The sequence below is a fragment of the Babylonia areolata genome, chromosome 16 (assembly GCF_041734735.1).
Source record: "Babylonia areolata isolate BAREFJ2019XMU chromosome 16, ASM4173473v1, whole genome shotgun sequence".
Classification (NCBI taxonomy): Eukaryota; Metazoa; Mollusca; class Gastropoda; order Neogastropoda; family Buccinidae; genus Babylonia; species Babylonia areolata.
The window spans coordinates 23,575,816-23,595,815 of record NC_134891.1 but is presented as its reverse complement, the minus strand read 5'-3'; the positions used below and the strand labels follow the sequence as shown (position 1 = coordinate 23,595,815).

The window sequence follows — 20,000 nt, the reverse complement described above, 5'->3', positions numbered from 1 at the left end:
GGTGTGAATGACTGAAAGGTATGAATGACAGATGTGATGGCATGAGTGACTGACAAGGGTAAATGACTGACAGGTGTGATGGCATGGATGACTGACAGGTGTGAATGACTGACAGATATGATGGCATAAATGACTGACAGGTGTGGTGACATGAATGAATGACAGGTGTGAATGACTGACAGGTGTGAAGGCGTGAATGACTGACAGGTGTGAATGACTGACAGGTGTGATGGCATGGATGACTGACAGGTGTAGTGACATGAATATCTGATAGGTGTGAATGACTGACAGGTGTGAAGGCATGACTGATTGACAGGTGTGAAGGCATGAATGACTGACAGGTGTGAATGACTGACAGGTGTGAATGACTGACAGGTTTTGAAGGCATGAATGACTGTCAGGTGTGAATGACTGACAGGTGTGAAGGCATGAATGACTGACAGGCGTGAATGACTGACAGGTGTGAAGGCGTGAATGACTGACAGGTGTGAATGACTGACAGGTGTGAAGGCATGAATGACTGACAGGTGTGAATGACTGACAGGTGTGAAGGCATGAATGACTGTCAGGTGTGAATGACTGTCAGGTGTGATGTGCTGTGTGCAGTGCAGTGCCATGGAGGACAGACTGAAGGGTCAGGTTGATGTCTTGCTGTTCAACCCTCCCTACGTCGTCACTCCATCCAGTGAGGTGTGTGGGAGAGGGGGGCAGGTGGGAGGGGAGGGGAGGGGGGGGATTGAGGTGGGGGGAGAAGGGGGGCCATGCAGTTTTTTGTACGTTGTCAGTGCCGTCCCTGCCCCCCCACCCCATCTTTGATCAAGGCACAGTATCTGAGAGCATATTTTTTTTGGTCTTCTATAGTTCTAGTTATCACGCTCAACGTTGTTGACATTGTATACATTAATTTGTGTCCATGTTTGTGGAGCTTAAACCCTATATAGGTAGTTTCTAGAACAAATTCATCTTTTTGTTATTGTTTGTTTGTTTTTGTTTTTGTTGGGTTTTTTTTTTCAGAACAAAATTCCCAAAATCATGTCTTGAATATTTGCAACTTATTTTATTCTTGTGAACATAAACAGAAAGAGATTATTTTGGCAGTTGGATTCAGGCATAATATCAACACCTACCTCAGGTTTTATGGTTGATAGGAACAATTACCCCCCCCCCCCCCTCCTCCCAGGAAAATGGCAGGATGGAAGCTATCTAACTCTACACAGACAACACAGAACAAGAACGCATTAGATGGATGACAAAAAAAACGCCATTTTAATTACACATACTTAACAGTGACCCACTAGTGCAGACTCCGGCAGGGGTCTGACATTCCTGTCCTGTGCAAACTACTATCCGCCTATGCGGAGAAAACGAAAATAGCTACGGCTGATAACCTCCTGGAAGTAGGTAACCTCCCCTGTGGCCCCCAGGCTAGCGCCCTCTTTTTCCGGCAGCCATCTCGACTCCTGTTTCTGTGCACTGCATACGGCTAAGTTTTTTTTTTCGTATTTTCTATCTGTCTGTCGATTCTTTGGCGTCCTTGTTGTTTGTCTAATTATGTCTTCAACCAGGTTGCATAATTATAATGATGGGTGCCTGTGATCAGAGCGATCAGAAAAGATTGTTGCTTTATTAATCCATGCAGGTCAGCAGCGGAGGGATTGAGGCGTCCTGGGCAGGAGGAGCCAAGGGAAGGGAGGTCACTGATCGCTTCCTTCCCACAGTCTCCAGGCTTCTCTCCCCTGCAGGCATCTTTTACTTGATTGTCATCAAAGAAAACGTGGTTGGTGAGTGCGTTGTTCATTATGGAGTTTATTACAACACAGGCTGGTGCACAGCTTTCAGATTCACACACACCAACCTGCCGACGAACCAAACACACACACACACACACACACACACACACAAATGCCCATGCGCATGTGCTCACAAACAGCCCTGTACCAACTTTTCATGATTTTTTGAAAAATTTTAAAGAAATTTGATCGTAGGAAAAAGACGTCAACAGAAGCTATAGATTTGACTTTTCAAATGCAATAATTAGCTGGTTGCAAATCGCTGGGAATATTACAACTCTGCACCCCAAGTTATGTTATCTTCCACCCAGTTAGTAATAGGTCCTCCTACTGACCTTGACCTGCACTACACTGACCTTGACATTCATCACACTAACCTGAACCTTCTCCACACTGACCTTGACCTGCACAACTCTGACCTTGACATGCACTTTTATTTCACATTAGTGGTTTGTGTGTTTAGAGTTGTTGGTATTGTTATTTCAGAGGTGTATTTTGTGTGTTTCATCATTTTAGATCAGTGCGTTGTGTCTTTCAGAGACGATAGTATTGTTATTTCAGAGATGTTTGTTGCGTGTTTCGCCATTTCAGATCAGTGTGTTCTGTTCTTTCAGAAACATTAGTATTGTTATGTCAGGGGATGTGCGTTTCATCAGTTCATATCAGTGTATTGTCTTTTTCAGAAACATTAGTATGGTTATTTCAGGGGATGTGCGTTTCATCAGTTCATATCAGTGTATTGTCTTTTTCAGAAACATTAGTATTGTTATTTCAGGGGATGTGCGTTTCATCAATTCATATCAGTGTATTGTCTTTTTCAGAAACATTAGTATTGTTATTTCAGGGGATGTGCGTTTCATCAGTTCATATCAGTGTATTGTCTTTTTCAGAAACATTAGTATTGTTATTTCAGAAATGTGCGTTTCATCAGTTCATATCAGTGTATTGTCTTTTTCAGAAACATTAGTATTGTTATTTCAGAGATGTCCATTTCATCATTTCATATCAGTGTATTGTCTTTTTCAGAAACATTAGTATTGTTATTTCAGGGGATGTGCGTTTCATCAGTTCATATCAGTGTATTGTCTTTTTCAGAAACATTAGTATTGTTATTTCAGGGGATGTCCGTTTCATCAGTTCATATCAGTGTATTGTCTTTTTCAGAAACATTAGTATTGTTATTTCAGAGATGTGTGTTATGTGCTTTGTCATTTCAGATCAGTGTATTGTTTATTTCAGAAACGTTTCAGAGATGAGTGTCTTGTCTTTACAGATTAGTGTATTGTCTTTTTCAGAAACTTGGGTATTGTTATTCCAGAGTGTTTGTGTGTTTCATCATTACAGATCAATATGTTTTGTGGGTTTTTTTTTCAGAAACATTAATATGTTATTTCAAACATGTGTGTTATGTGTTTTGTCATTTGAGATCAGTGTACTGTTTATTTCAGAGATGTTAGTATTGTTATTTCAGAGATGAGTGTGTCATCATTTCAGATCAGTGTTTCGTCTTTTTTAGAAACGTTTGTATTTTTATTTCAGAGATGAGTGTTGTGTGTTTCATCATTACAGATCAATATGTTTTGTGGGTTTTTTTTTTCCAGAAACATTAATATGTTATTTCAAACATGTGTGTTATGTGTTTTGTCATTTGAGATCAGTGTACTGTTTATTTCAGAGATGTTAGTATTGTTATTTCAGAGATGAGTGTGTCATCATTTCAGATCAGTGTTTCGTCTTTTTTAGAAACGTTTGTATTTTTATTTCAGAGATGAGTGTTGTGTGTTTCATCATTACAGATCAATATGTTTTGTGGGTTTTTTTTTCCAGAAACATTAATATGTTATTTCAAACATGTGTGTTATGTGTTTTGTCATTTGAGATCAGTGTACTGTTTATTTCAGAGATGTTAGTATTGTTATTTCAGAGATGAGTGTGTCATCATTTCAGATCAGTGTTTCGTCTTTTTTAGAAACGTTTGTATTTTTATTTCAGAGATGAGTGTTGTGTGTTTCATCATTACAGATCAATATGTTTTGTGGGTTTTTTTTCAGAAACATTAGTATGTTATTTCAAATATGTGTGTTATGTGTTTTGTCATTTGAGATCAGTGTACTGTTTATTTCAGAGACGTTAGTATTGTTATTTCAGAGATGAGTGTGTCATCATTTCAGATTAGTGTTTCGTCTTTTTTAGAAACATTAGTATTGTTATTTCAGGGGATGTGCGTTTCATCAGTTCATATCAGTGTGTTGTCTTTTTCAGAAACATTAGTATTGTTATTTCAGGGGATGTGCGTTTCATCAGTTCATATCAGTGTATTGTCTTTTTCAGAAACATTAGTATTGTTATTTCAGGGGATGTGCGTTTCATCAGTTCATATCAGTGTATTGTCTTTTTCAGAAACATTAGTATTGTTATTTCAGGGGATGTCCGTTTCATCAGTTCATATCAGTGTATTGTCTTTTTCAAAAACATTAGTATTGTTATTTCAGGGGATGTCCGTTTCATCAGTTCATATCAGTGTATTGTCTTTTTCAGAAACATTAGTATTGTTATTTCAGAGATGTCCATTTCATATCAGTGTATTGTCTTTTTCAGAAACATTAGTATTGTTATTTCAGAGATGTGTGTTATGTGCTTTGTCATTTCAGATCAGTGTATTGTTTATTTCAGAGACGGTAGTATTGTTATTTCAGAGATGAGTGTTGTGTGTTTCATCATTACAGATCAATATGTTTTGTGGGGTTTTTTTTCAGAAACATTAATATGTTATTTCAAATATGTGTGTTATGTGTTTTGTCATTTGAGATCAGTGTACTGTTTATTTCAGAGATGTTAGTATTGTTATTTCAGAGATGAGTGTGTCATCATTTCAGATCAGTGTTTCGTCTTTTTTAGAAACGTTTGTATTTTTATTTCAGAGATGAGTGTTGTGTGTTTCATCATTACAGATCAATATGTTTTTGTTTTTTTTCAGAAACATTAGTATGTTATTTCAAATATGTGTGTTATGTGTTTTGTCATTTGAGATCAGTGTACTGTTTATTTCAGAGACGTTAGTATTGTTATTTCAGAGATGAGTGTGTCATCATTTCAGATTAGTGTTTCGTCTTTTTTTAGAAACGTTAGTATTGTTATTTCAGAGATGAGTGTTGTGTGTTTCATCATATCAGATCAGTGTGCTGTTTTTTTCAGACACGTTAGCATTGTTATTTCTGAGATGTGTGTTGTGCGTTTCCTCCTTTCAGATTGGTGTGTTGTTTTTTTCAGAAACATTGGTATTGTTATTTCAGAGGTGTGTGTCGTGTGTTCCGTCACATCAGGTCAGTGTGTTGTTTCTTCAAACACATTAGTATTGTTATTTCAGAGATTTTGTTGTCAGTTCAGATCAGCGTGTTGTGTGTTTCAGAGGAGATAGAAGCGGCACTGAAGAAGGACGGCTTCCACATGACTGTGGTGATGAGTCGTAAAGCAGGAAGGGAGCATCTGTCTGTCTTGAAATTCTCGCGAGGCACATAGCATTTATGTGTGCATGCGTGGGTGTGACGACATATGTGTGTGATCATGTCTGTGTGTGTGATTATGCATATGTGTTTGTGATATATGTGTTATGTGTGTGTGTGTGTGTTTGTTTGAATATGTATGTGTGTACATATTACACTGAAATTGCGTGTTTTATGATTGGTTGCAATGGCATGTAGGGTAGAATGGTGTGTGTGTGTGTGTGTGTGTGTGTGTGTGTGCGTGTGTGTGTGTGTGTGTATGAGTGAGTGTCTCTGTGTGTGTGTGTGTGTGCGCGTGTGTGTAGAGTATGTGAAACTGAAGCTATTGGGAAGGACATAAATTCAGTATAACAATCTTTTATCAAACTTTTGTGTGTTGTGGTTTTATTTCTTTGTTTTTCCCTACATTTTTCTGTTCCACCAGCCTCCTGTCTCGTCCCCCGCGTAACTACCAAAAAAAATTATTAATGGCCATGAGAGGGAAGAAATGATCATATCTCATCAGAGAGAAGTAGTGACCATGTTTCAGAGGAGATAGAAGCGGCACTGAAGAAAGATGGCTTCCACATGACTGTGGTGATGAGTCGTAAAGCAGGAAGGGAGCATCTGTCTGTCCTGAAATTCTCGCGAGGCACATAGCATTTATGCGTGCATGCGTGGGTGTGATAACATACGTGTGTGATCATGTCTGTGTGTGTGATTATGTGTATGTGTGAGGGGGGGAGAGGATGGTATGTATGTGTGTGTGTGCAGTTGTGTACGTGTGTCTGATTATGTGTGTGTGATTTTGTGTTTGTTTGTGATCATGCATGTGTGTGTGGTTATGTATGTGTGTGTGCGTGTGTGATTATGCATATGTGTTTGTGATTATATGTGTTATGTGTGTGTGTGTGTGTGTTTGTTTGAATATGTATGTGTGTACATATTACACTGAAATTGCGTGTTTTATGATTGGTTGCAATGGCATGTAGAGTAGAATGGTGTGTGTGTGTGTGTGTGTTCGTGTGTGTGTGTGTGTGTGTGTATGAGTGAGTGTCTGTGTGTGTGTGTGTGTGTGTGTGTTTGTGTGTGTGTAGAGTATGTGAAACTGAAGCTATTGGGAAGGACATAAATACAGTATAACATGCTTTTTATCAAACTTTTGTGTGTTGTGGTTTTATTTCTTTGTTTTTCCCTACATTTTTCTGTTCCACCAGCCTCCTGTCTCGTCCCCCGCCTAACTACCGAAAAAAATTATTAATGGCCATGAGAAGGAAGAAATGGTCATATCTCATCAGAGAGAAGTAGTGACCATGTGTCATCAGTGAAGGGTAATGGTCTTGTGTCATCAGAGAGGAGTAATGACCATGTGTCATCAGTGAAGGGTAATGGTCTTGTGTCATCAGAGAGGAGTAATGACCATGTGTCATCAGTGAAGGGTAGTGGTCTTGTGTCATCAGAGAGGAGTAATGACCACATGTCAAGGAGAGGAGTAATGACCATGTGTCATCAGTGAGGAGTAATGACCATGTGTCATCAGTGAGGAGTAATGACCATGTGTCATCAAGGAGGGGAGTAATGACCTTGTGTCATCAGTGAAGGGTAATGACCACGTGTCTTCAGAGAGAGAAGAAATGACCATGTGTCACCAGTGAAGGGTAATGGTCTTGTGTCATCAGAGAGGAGTAATGACCATGTGTCATCAGAGAGAAGAGTAATGACCATGTGTCATCAGAGAGGAGTAATGACCTCGTGTCTTCAGAGATAGAAGTAATGACCATGTGGCATCAAGGAGAGGAGTAATGACCATGTGGCATCAGTGATGGGTAATGGTCTTGTGTCATCAAAAAGGAGTAATGACCTTGTGTCATCAGAGAGGAGTAATGACCATGTGTCATCAGAGAGGAGTAATGACCATGTGTCTTCAGAGATAGAAGTAATGACCATGTGTCATCAGTGAGGGGTAATGACCATGTGTCATCAGTGAGGGGTAATGACCATGTGTCCGGTAATGACCATGTGTCATCAGGAATGTAATGACCATGTGTCATCAGTGAGGGGTAATGACCATGTGTCATCAAGGAGAGGAGTAATGACCATGTGTCATCAGAAAAGTAATGACCATGTGTCATCAGTGAGGGGTAATGACCATGTGTCATCAGAAAAGTAATGACCATGTGTCATCAGGAAAGTAATGACCATGTGTCATCAGTGAGGGGTAATGACCATGTGTCATCAGAAAAGTAATGACCATGTGTCATCAGTGAGGGGTAATGACCATGTGTCATAGAGAGGAGTAATGACCATGTGTCATCAGTGAGGGGTAATGACCATGTGTCATCAGTGAGGGGTAATGACCATGTGAAATCAGAGAAGTAACGACCACGTGTCAGAGAAAAGTTTGCATTTACAAAGTGAAAAGAACATGCTGTTGCAATGCATGTGGTGAATCACACACACACACACACACACACACACACACACAAAGAAAACAGAGAAATTATATTCTTGCAGTCACAGAAAACATTTTCTGGTTCAACAGATTTATTGATGAAATGAAATTGTCATGGATTTACTCAAACACCGGACTGTATATGATGATGACAATGGCACTGCAGTATTCACTTTTATTTACAGCATGATACTTGTACGTTGTCGTAGCAACCCTTGCAGTCAGTCACTGGTTGAGCTGACATTGAAACACTACACAGGATTCATACAACCTTCTGAAAGGTTTTTAACAATTTGTAAAAATATGACATGCCTTTATGTAGTCCTAAAAAAAAAATGAATCAAAGTTTTTTGTCGGCTTTTTTTTTTTTTTTTTTTTTTTTTTTTTTTTTAAGTGAAAAATGAATAATACGCCGTTTCTGAAATTGTTATAAAACAGAATTTGAATTAATAAGTAAAATAGTTATTAAAGGAAAAAGATTCCCGAAACGATCTTTTCAACACACTTCAAGGATCTAATCAAAGTAGCAGACGATGATTCATTCAAGGGGCATAAGCCGTCACACTAAATAATGTACCTTTTCACTACACATACTTTACCGTGACCCGCAAATGCAGACTCCGGCAGGAAGTCCGATTCCTGTCCTGTGCAAACTACTATCCGCCTGTGCGGAGAAAACGAAAGTAGCTACGGCCGATAACCACCCATTTCACCCGAGCACCTGATGCAATAATTCAGCATGTGTTCAAGTTTTTTTTTTTTAAAGGTTGTTACATTTTTAGATTAAAAAAAAACCAACCTAGCGTGAACCAAGTAGTCCGTCAATTGTCATCAACTGAATAATAATAATAATGATAATAATAATAATACCCTTCTGCTCTGTATCCAACCATCATTGGAATGGTTGCGTTACTTGTGAAGAACTACCACTACCTCTCTCCCTCTCTTTTCACATCTCTCTCTCCTTGTCCCCCTTGCCCCCCTCAGCCCATCTCCCCACCCACGTGCACAACTGAATTTTGCTCTTGAAATGAATCTTAAAAGCTAGTCAAATACCTTGTTTTGAACAATGCATATCAAAGATGTAAATTGTACTGACGTGTGACACAGTGCTAAGAATAAACATGTGCACACGTGTGTAAGTGTGTTTTCTGTATTCAGTTTTTCTGCATTTTAAATACAACACAGGTAAAGAACTCAATGTGGTTTCTTTTCCAAAAAAATTTTTTTTTCCTGATACTGTTTCGAAAAGTGTGACTGTTTTGAAACAATCGCATAGTGATTATTCTTACGTAAAATCAATGAATATTTCTGGACAGTAGTTCCAGCTTTTTTTTAATTTGCAGTTGAATCAGAATGTAGGTTTAACTGGCAAACATACATAATTATATACATACATTGACCTCTACAGTGTCCACATACAACATTTATGGTATCGATATGTGTATGTGTGCCAGTGCTAACAGTTTTTAATGATGATTCTGTGAACAAATTTTCACTTACATGCATACAAGTTCCATCCATAGATGCATCTACACACTTGCATATATACACACACACTTTTAATATTTACAAACTATACAGATCATATGTTACGTCAAAGTTCGCCATCATTTAGTTAAGAAGTCACGGGAAACGTGCTTTTGATTAAACAGTGGGTGAATTTAGTATTCAAAAGATTTGACAGCTGACAGAATTAAATGAATGCATATTATGATGTTAACACCACCACCGACAGAAAAACTAAAAACCAGCAAGTATAGTATTGTGGCCTTCAGAAAATGTCGACCATAGATTCGTTTCAGCTTGTGAAATGACAGGGTTACACTGTGTAAGAATTTTGAAGAAAAAATAACAACACACACCACCACAAACCATCTCCAGCATCTTGACTAACACTGTTGTCTCCCTTGACAGTGTCTGTCAGTGTAGGTGGAATTGCAGATCTTACTGCGGACTGGTTCTGTTTTCACTCCTGTCTGCAAGGCGCAGACTAGGACAGATTATCGACAATATTCACATCATTTTCTTCTCTCTGTGATGGAGGTTGTCTTCAATATTGTCAGTTCCTTTCTGCATGATGTTGACTACCTCCAGTATTCATTTCCATTCCACTGGCCATTTTCTACAATATTCGCTTCCATTCCTCACTCAGTGATTGTGGTCACAATATTCGCATTAAAATTCCCCATTTAACTACACATACTTTACCTTGACCCACTAGTACACACTCCGGCAGGGAGTCCGATTCCTGTCCTGTGCAAACTACTACCCGTCGATGGCGAGAAAACAAAAGTAGCTACGGCCGATAACCTCCCGGAAGAAGGTTACCTCCCCTGTGTATCCCCTGACTAGCTTCCTCTTTCCCCAGTCTATGATGGTGGTCATCTACAATTTTCACTTCAAAATTCCCCAGGCTGTTATGGTGATTATCTACAATATTCACTTCAGTTCCCCACTGTATAATGATGATTATCTACAATATTCACTTCAGTTCCCAACGCTATGTTGGTGATCATCTACAATATTCACTTCAGTTCCCAACGCTATGTTGGTGATCATCTACAATATTCATTTCAGTTCCCAACGCTATGTTGGTGATCATCTACAATATTCACTTCCATCCCTCACTCCATGATGGTCTGAGCAGGATTTGTCATGCGATGGCCGGGGATCAATGGCTTGTTTCTGCTGACTGAATATCGTCCTTGTCCGTTCCAGCAGATCGAATGTTGCATTCTCACTAATTCCAGCAGATACAGACAATATAACGTACCCAATAGTTCCAGAACGACAAAATACCACTGAAGGAAATGTACTCAATAGTTCCAGAACGACACACTACCAAGGAAATGATGTACCCGATAGGTCCAGAGCGATATACTACCAAGGAAATGATGTACCCAATTGTTCCAGAACGACATACTACCAGGGAAATGATGTACTCAATTGTTCTAGAACGACATACTACCAAGAAACTACCAAGTAAATGATGTACCCAATAGTTCCAGAACGACATACTACCAAGGAAATGATGTACTCAATAGTTCTAGAACGACATACTACCAAGGAAATGATGTACCCAATAGTTCCAGAACGACATACTACCAGGGAAATGATGTACTCAATAGATCTAGAACGAAATACTACCAAGATACTACCAAGGAAATGATGTACCCAATAGTTCCAGAACGACATACTACCAAGGAAATGATGTACTCAATAGTTCTAGAACGACATACTACCAAGGAAATGATGTACCCAATAGTTCCAGCAAGATGTGTCACAGCCACAATCAGTTCCAGCACGACACAGTGTCAGCATTGTTGTGTCGCATCCTTCAGTCAGCATGACACAGTGCCAGCAAGAATGTGTCCCAGCCTTCAGTCAGCATGACACAGTGTCAGCACGGATGTGTCACAGCCATCAATCAGTTCCAGCATGACACAGTGTCAGCTTGGATGTGTCACAGCCATCAATCAGTTCCAGCATGACACAGTGTCAGCTTGGATGTGTCACATCCTTCAGTCAGCATGACACAGTGTCAGCATTGTTGTGTCGCATCCTTCAGTCAGCATGACACAGTGTCAGCACGGATGTGTCACAGCCATCAATCAGTTCCAGCATGACACAGTGTCAGCTTGGATGTGTCACAGCCTTCAGTCAGTTCCAGCATGACACAGTGTCAGCTTGGATGTGTCACATCCTTCAGTCAGCATGACACAGTGTCAGCAAGGATGTGTCACAGCCTTCAATCAGTTCCAGCATGACACACTGTCAGCAAGGTTGTGTCACAGCCTTCAGTCAGCATGACACAGTGTCAGCAAGGATGTGTCACAGCTATCAGTCAGTTCCAGCATGACACAGTGTCAGCAAGGTTGTGTCACAGCCATCAATCAGTTCCAGCATGACACAGTGTCAGTATGGTTGTGTCACAACCTTCAGTCAGTTCCAGCATGACACAGTGTCAGCAAGGATGTGTCACAGCCTTCAGTCAGTTCCAGCATGACACAGTGTCAGCATGGATGTGTCACAGCCTTCAGTCAGCATGACACAGTGTCAGCAAGGATGTGTCACAGCCTTCAGTCAGTTCCAGCATGACACAGTGTCAGCTTGGATGTGTCACATCCTTCAGTCAGCATGACACAGTGTCAGCAAGGATGTGTCACAGCCATCAATCAGTTCCAGCATGACACAGTGTCAGCAAGGATGTGTCACAGCCTTCAGTCAGTTCCAGCATGACACAGTGTCAGCATGGTTGTGTCACAGCCATCAATCAGTTCCAGCATGACACAGTGTCAGCAAGGATGTGTCACAGCCATCAATCAGTTCCAGCATGACACAGTGTCAGCTTGGATGTGTCACATCCTTCAGTCAGCATGACACAGTGTCAGCAAGGATGTGTCACAGCCATCAATCAGTTCCAGCATGACACAGTGTCAGCATGGTTGTGTCACAGCCTTCAGTCAGTTCCAATATGACACAGTGTCAGCAAGGATGTGTCACAGCCTTCAGTCAGCATGACACAGTGTCAGCAAGGATGTGTCACAGCCTTCAGTCAGCAAGACACAGTGTCAGCAAGGATGTGTCACAGCCTTCAATCAGTTCCAGCATGACACAGTGTCAGCATGGTTGTGTCACAGCCATCAGTCAGTTCCAGCATGACACAGTGTCAGCATGGATGTGTCACAGCCATCGATCAGTTCCAGCAGGACACACTGTCAGCATGGTTGCAGATCTTGATGCGGTCGTCAAAGCGCGTGCCAGAAGGGCAGGACATGACATGGGCAGGTAACTGCAACCAGGCTCCTGGCATGCACATGAGGAACTTTTCACAGTCGTCAGGGTGAAGATGGAGACCTGATCCTAACCCGTGACACGTCACAGACCCTGCACAGCCGTCACAAAAGGGGGTACATGGTGGTGATCTGATGGGGGGGGGGGGGGGGGGGGGGGGGGGGGGGGGGGGGGGGGGGGGGGGGGGGGGGGGGGGGGATGATGGGCGTGACAATGACATCGACAATTATTGTGAACAAACGCTAGAATTGGTCACGCAATAATGACCGTGGAACGCAATTGGGATTACGTCTTCATAACAATTACAAGAGCATCTCTGTTACTGCCATGAATTTTTTTTCTTCTCTCTCTTCATTAAGATGGAATATTATTACATAATCTTATGAAGTAAACTAACCATATCAATAAAATGTGTAGTTATCGCGGATTCTATGAAACATCAAATGCAAGGGAGATTCAGGAAAAAAAACAATCACGAGAAAAGGAAAAAGGGGCAAAAATTAGAATATAAGATAATTCTCGAACATTGCACTCTGCAACACAATAGTACTGAGGTATAATCCACTGCAAAATCAGCCATGCTTTTCATACACGCCGTGAACTAGCTTTCACATAACTGCACCGAAGAAACAAGAAGCAGGATTAAATTCTGCTTACACACATCTACAAACATACATACAACATACCCCAGTGTTGTAATCATTATTGTTTGAAGGGAAAAGGAAGAAACATCAAATAATGAAAAAAAAACTCCAACCCATAATGATGATGATGATATGAGAACTTAAAAAGCGCCTATCCTCGGTCGGAAACCAAGCTCTAAGCGCTTTACAAAGATGGAGTCAATTGCACAACAGGCTGCCATTTGGCCGCTCGTCATTCGTTTCCTGTGTCATTCAGTGATCAGGTTTCAGTTACTCACACATACACACTCATACAGACATGAAACATTTTCCGTGTATGACCGCTTTGTTCATTTGCATCGCCATTTAGGCAACCATAGACCGTTTTCGGTGGGGGTGTGCATGCTGGGTATATTCATCATGTTTCCACAACCTACCAAACGCTGACACCAATTACGAGATCTTTAACGTGCGTATTCGATCTTCTTCAGTCTTGTGCATACACACGAATGACTGAAATTTTAAGGTAAAATGATACAAACTGGTGACCTTTTTTTTTTTCTTTCTTTTTTACCCCCTCAGACCCAAAGAAAGACCTTTGAAAGCGCGAGGCTATGACAGGGGCAGAGCACAAACGGTATGATACCTCCAGACTCGGAACCAGCAGAGGATGACTTCAGCTCATCACGGCTGGCAGCATCGTGTCTGGCACTGGAACCTCCCGCAGAAATCTGGTTCCCCCCGCCCTCCTGGTGATGCCTGTGCTCCACGGAATTCTCCTCCGCCGCCTTGGGTCCTCTGGTGTGAGAACGGGCGTGGCTAGGGTTGGGCCGTCCCGTGGGACGAGCGTTCCAATTGGTTGTGTGGCCCGAGGCCGGCAGAGTACGGGCGTTGTGATTGGTGGGTTGGTGCAGCGAGGGCGTGGTTCGGCGCCACGGTGACCAAGGACTCCGAGAAGCCTTCCCGTTCTTTGCCGGCCGCCATGTTGGCTTCCCCCACCACGTGACTCGTTTTCCGTCAATCTGGGGAACGCACGGAGGAGTTTCAGAAACTGTGGAGTCGGACTGTTTGAACTTTTTTTTTTTATGTTGATATTTTTTCCCTAAGGCAATGAACATTGCACTGGCTGCTGCTTTGACGAACCACCATGGCAGTGATGCTGTCTACCCCCCCCACACCCCCCACCCCCACGCCCCCAACCCCACCATCTCCCACACAATTCCCCGACCCCCCCCCCCCCCACACACACACACCCTCCTATCACCGCTTAGTACAAATCCTAATAGGCTTCATTCATCTATTGCTTTAGTGATTTAGTGAGATGCTTCATAATAAAAACAAACAAGAATTGAGTCCAGCATTACAAATTGGACGGTTTATAACAGTTTACTGAATACCACGAAAGGGTCCACCATTTAATCGGGTCAAGTTTTCCAGTCGGTTTTTCTCAGCCTGTTTGTCTGTCTGCCTGTGTTTCGTCAGTTTACATAACTTGCCTCTCTTTCTGCACCCCCAACTAGCTTTCTGTTTTCTTTCTCTTTTATTCATCGAGGAACAAAGTTTTGGATTCTGAGTTCTCTGTCTGTCTGTCTGCCTCTCTCTGTGTCTCTGTCTCTCTCTGTGCAGGCACTCTCTCGCTCATCTGTGGTGGCACAGCAGGCATCCATATGCTTTTGATTCAAGGAAGTTGACTGCATTTCTCGCCTTTTTTTCCTTTTTTTTTCCCCCTTTCTTTCCTTCTCTTTTTTCTTGTCTTTCATCACCTCAGATACATGCAATTTACAGAGCACAATACATATACCCACCTTTTTTTGTAGTACTTCACAAATTCTTCATTCTGTTCACATAAAAAAAAACCCAACCCAGTCCATAAAAAAAACCCAACCCAGTCACCTACCTTTCCTGCAGACTGTGACACGTGAGACACGGTGGAAGGCACCGGCACAGGAGAAGTGGAAGTGGGAGAACGGCTAGGAGGCCCGGCGGGTCTGTCTCTGGCTGCTGGTCGGGGCCCCAGCACCCCTGTCTTTCCAGTCTCCTCCTTGAGCGAGGGTATGGCCATGGGGGAGCTCTTGTACGGCTGCAGTACCTGTGCCACTGCCGAGAGCAGTGGGTACTTTCCGTCGCCGCACGACCCGTCAAAGTCGTCCATCTCCACCGACCACACGAATGCTCCGGCCAGGCCCCTCTTCATGATGTGGTTCGCCTGGTCGGGGGAAGGGGAACAGACTATACAGTTACTAACGTTGACCAATACAAACAGTTGGTTCCCATTTTATGATGTTGTTCGCCTGGTCGGGGGGAGGGGAACAGACTATACAGTTACTGACGTTGACGAATGCAAATAGTTGGTGTGTGCGTGCGTGCGTGTGTGTATGTGTGTGTGTTTGTGTGTGCGTGCGTGCGTGCGTGTGCGTGCGTGCGTGCGTGTGTGTGTGTATGTGTGTGTGTGTGCGAGTGTGTGTGTGCGTGGCCAACCTTGATGGTGATGCTGTGCACGTTGTCGTAGCCAGCCCACTGGTCCCCGCCGTAGGCATAGGGTACCTCCTGCTCCTCGATCCACCCCGTCTTCCACCCCTTCTCCTGGAGGTTCTCACAGATCTGACAACACACACACACACACGCACACACACACATGGACGCACACACACTCACACATACACACATACGTGGACGCACAAACACACACACACACACACCAAGACGTACAAGCACACATACACACGCACACACGAACACACACGAACACACACACACACACACACACACACACGCACGCACGCACGCACACACACACATATGGATGTACAAGGACATATACACACGCACGCACGCACACACGCATGCACGTACACACACGCACACACAGACAGACACACACACACACACACACACACACACACAATCAATCAATTAATAAATCAATCAATAATTCAACTGATTCTTTCCCTTTGAAAACCTCGGGAAGGATGCTTCTAAGGTGAGGACTTGGGAGGAATCAAGCGGATTCCTCGATGCTGAGCTGGGCATTGAATGGCCAGCGGAGAAAAAAATTTTTTTTAACAAAATTCATTCGATGGATTTTTTCTTTCTTTATTATGATTATAATAATGATGATGATGACGATGATGGTTATTATTGGTAGTAGTAGTAGTAGTAGTAGTAGTAGTAGTAGGAGTAGTAGTAGTAGTATGAACATATAGACGTTTCTGTATCGTTCTACATCTAAACAGAACCTATACTTTCCAAAAGAGGGGTACCTAGCAGTATGAAAAAAAAGGGCGACCTTCAAAAGAGGGATACCTCGTACTTTAAACAAAATGACATAACACAGTCTTACGCTACCGATTCAACTAGCACAGGTAAATAAAAGGTACATTGAAACAAACCCAGACACTTCCTCAAAAAAGGAAGCGCCGGGCCTGTCCTTATACCGATCATTTGACACGTGCGCACAGCAGCAAAGACAGAAGAAATGTGCAAACACAAATTAGCTTTTATTCAAGTTATTTGTATACATAGCTTTATATATAAAAGAGTAACTTCTTAAAGGCTGAGTACCTCGTAGTATGACAGGATGCCCGTCTCCTTGGTGTAGCGCCCCATACGGCCACCTCCTCGGGCAGGGGAGTGAACTCCGTTCTGGCGCGAGTCAGCCAAGGTGTAGGTCATTCCGTAAGTGGCCAGCCCCACCACCAGCTTGTCCTTGGGCACTCCCATGTCCAGCCAGTAGTCGATGGACCAGTTCTGGGCATCATCATCATCATCATCATCATCATCATCATCATCATCACCATCATCATCATCGTAGTCATTAACATTGTCATCATCATCATCATCGTCGTCGTCGTCATTATACGCTTCATAATCGTCGTCGTCGTCGTCGTTATCATTATCGTCGTCGTCGTCGGTATTATCATCGTCATCAGTTTGTCGTCATCATCGTCATAGTCGTCGTTGTTTTTATCATCATCATCATTGTCATCGTCTTCATCGTCATCATTGTCGTCGTCATTATCATCATCATCATCATCAGTGACATCTTCATCACTGTCATTGTGGTCGTCGTCATCATCATCATCACCATCGTAGTCGTTGTTGTTGTCATTATCATCGTCATGATATTTTGTCATTTTCATCATCATCGTCATCATCATTGTCTTCGTCATCATTACCATCGTCATCATCAATGTCATTTTCATCATCGTCATTGTGGTCGTCTTTATCATCACCATTGTCGTCGTCGCTGTCGTCATTATCATCGTCATGATATTTTGTCATTACCATCATCATCATCGTCGTCGTCACTGTGGTCGTCATCTTCATCATCATTATCGTCGTAGTCGTCGTCATTATCGTCGCTGTCATTACCATCGTCATCATCATTTTCATCATCACCATCATCGTCTCGTCATTGTCGTCCTCGTCACCATTATTGTCATCAATCGTTATCATCGTCATTGTGGGTCGTTGTAATCATCACCAGCATCATCGTCATTAACATCATCGTCATTTTGGTCGTCGCCTTCATCATCACCATCACCATCATCATCATCATCTCCACCACCACCATTATAAACAGCAACAGAGGCAGCAGCAGCAGCAGCAGCAGCATGTCTCCAGACAGCATGTGTGTATGCAGGCAGCGGCAATGAGTACAGCACGGAGAAGACGCGCCTGTCATCAATTAACTCACTCAGTACGGCCAGTCCTCTCTTCTCCTCTACACAGACCCCTCGGATGTCCAGTGGGTGTCTGAATGACCCAACCTTTAGCTTCCGTCGTCAGAACTGTGGTATTCTTTGTCAACATTCACCTCTTCAGTGTAAGAGCCTTCCACATGCAATATTTTGATGGTGGTAATTGGGGTGAAACGCTGTTAACGTCGTCTCTTTCGCCGTTCGTATGGAGAGAGTTAAATTAACATCGTCGTAATTCAAGGGGTCATTATCATAGTCTTCATCATCACCGTCACCTCTGCTTGGAGAATCTGTCTGCGTATCTGTCCCTTTTCCTCTCCAATCTGTCCCATCTGTTAGTGAGTTTGTTCTGTGTGTGTGTGTGTGTGTGTGTGTGTGTGTGTGTGTGTGTGTGTGTGTGTGTGTGTGTGCGTGTGTGCATGTGTGTGTCTGTGTGCGTGTTTGTGTGTATATATATATATATATGTGTGTGTGTGTGTGTGTGTGTGTGTGTGTGTGTGTGTGTGTGTTTGCATGTGTGTGTGTGGTGTGTGTGTTTGTGTGTGTGTGTGTGTTTGTGTGTGTGTTTGTGTGTGTGTGTGGTGAGTGTGTGTGTGTGTGTGTGTGTGTGTGTGTGTGTTTGTGTGTGTGTGTGTGTGTTTGTGTGTGTGTTTGTGTGTGTGTGTGTGTTTGTGTGTGTGTGTGTTTGTGTGTGTGTGTGTGTGGTGTGTGTGTGTGTGTGTGTGTGTGTGTGTGTGTGTGTGTGTGTGTGTGTGTGTGTGTGTGTGTATGTGTGTGTGCGTGTTTGCATGTGAGTGTGTGTGTGTGTGTGTGTGCGCGCGTGCGTGCGTGCGTGCGCGCGCGCGTGTTGTGTATGTATGACAGACCAGGAAGAGTTCGGACTGCTCTCCAGGCGGGTCGTTGGGGTGTTTCCACATGGGGGTGTGGTGCCCTGTCCTCTTCTCCCATTGGCCGTGGTAGTTGTACGTCATCAGCAACATGTAGTCCATGTAGCTGCACGGTAAAACACCCCACGTGCAGTTGAATGAAGCGATGCTTCGCGTGCAATGAAAAAAAAATAATTACGTAAGCACAGAAAAGAAACAATACCTAATTTCTAAATTCCGTTGAGCTCGACTTTTTGTCAGAGTGATTTAGTAAGGTGAACTGGAGATGTTCATAACACGAGAACTCGAGTGATCACTGACACCATCGCAGCAGAATTTCACCTGCCAATGGAGTTTGTTCGAAGATACAAAAGAAGCACACACACACACACACACACACACACACACACACACACACACACACACATTTCCTTTTTAGCATTCTGTGAGCTAAAAATGTGGAGTGGTGGCCTTGCGGTTATGCGCCCGGTTAGCCTGGAAACGAACGTCCGCCGGGTTCGATTCCAATATACGGACCAGGATTTTTACTCCCACCCCCTCCTCTCCACTAGATCTTGAGTGATGGTCTGGGTGCTAGTTTTTTAGAATGAGAAAATAAATCGAGGCCCCGTGTACACTTAGTGCACGAAAAAGAACCCTAGACAAAAAAAAAAAAAAAAAAAAAAAAGGGGGGGGGGGCTCTTCCGGGAAAAATTCTGATGAAAAATCCGCTTCAATCGTAAAGCGAATACATTTACAGGCAGAGCACACACACACACACACACACACACACACACACACACACACAGTAACAATTATGATACAATACATGCGCTCTCACCGGGGACAGAAGTCCGAATTTCATGCTGAAAAATATGTTGTGACAAAAGGAAATACAAGGCAAAGGAAGGCAAGGCAATGCAATGCAATGCAATGCAAAGCAAAGCACAGCAAAGCAATGCAATGCAACGCAACACAACACAACGCAACGCAATGCAATGCACAATACATTACAACATAACACGACACAATGACAATGATGATACTGACGGAATGATCTTTCGTGGTTCATAGGACGAGTCAATGAAGTAGGTCCCCGAAGCTGTCGCCATGGTCAGCAGCAACTTCTCACGCCCAGTCCTTCGAGATTCCTCCGCAAAAGCTTCGTATAGTCCCTGCCGAGTAGGAATACACTCATTCTTTTAGTTTATCATTCTCCTCACCATCAAGGCTTCACATAGTCCCTGCATAGGAATACTCATTCCTTTATCATTGTCCTCACCATCAAGG

At 42.7% G+C, this 20,000-nt stretch overlaps 2 protein-coding genes across 9 annotated transcripts in view; one reads left to right on the top strand and one right to left on the bottom strand.

Moving 5' to 3' along the window:
- Window positions 1-6,328, top strand: part of LOC143291245 (methyltransferase HEMK2-like) — a 14,422-nt gene extending 8,094 nt beyond the window's left edge. For all 8 annotated transcript variants that reach the window (XM_076601037.1, XM_076601034.1, XM_076601036.1 and 5 more), the window contains 3 exons: window positions 607-690; window positions 1,640-1,781; window positions 5,200-6,328. In XM_076601037.1, coding sequence (XP_076457152.1) covers window positions 607-690; window positions 1,640-1,781; window positions 5,200-5,309 — 336 coding nt within the window. In that variant the 3' untranslated portion in view covers window positions 5,310-6,328. The remainder of the gene's footprint in view (window positions 1-606; window positions 691-1,639; window positions 1,782-5,199) is intronic.
- A 5,963-nt stretch (window positions 6,329-12,291) lies between these two features.
- The window catches only part of LOC143291014 (putative chitinase 10), an 81,993-nt gene continuing 74,284 nt past the window's right edge, over window positions 12,292-20,000 (bottom strand). The window contains exons 19-25 of the mRNA XM_076600601.1: window positions 19,761-19,885; window positions 18,711-18,837; window positions 16,706-16,891; window positions 15,623-15,745; window positions 15,042-15,350; window positions 13,791-14,166; window positions 12,292-12,614 (exon numbers count right to left, since the gene is read on the bottom strand). Of these exons, the coding sequence (XP_076456716.1) occupies window positions 12,424-12,614; window positions 13,791-14,166; window positions 15,042-15,350; window positions 15,623-15,745; window positions 16,706-16,891; window positions 18,711-18,837; window positions 19,761-19,885 (1,437 nt within the window). The 3' untranslated portion in view covers window positions 12,292-12,423. The remainder of the gene's footprint in view (window positions 12,615-13,790; window positions 14,167-15,041; window positions 15,351-15,622; window positions 15,746-16,705; window positions 16,892-18,710; window positions 18,838-19,760; window positions 19,886-20,000) is intronic.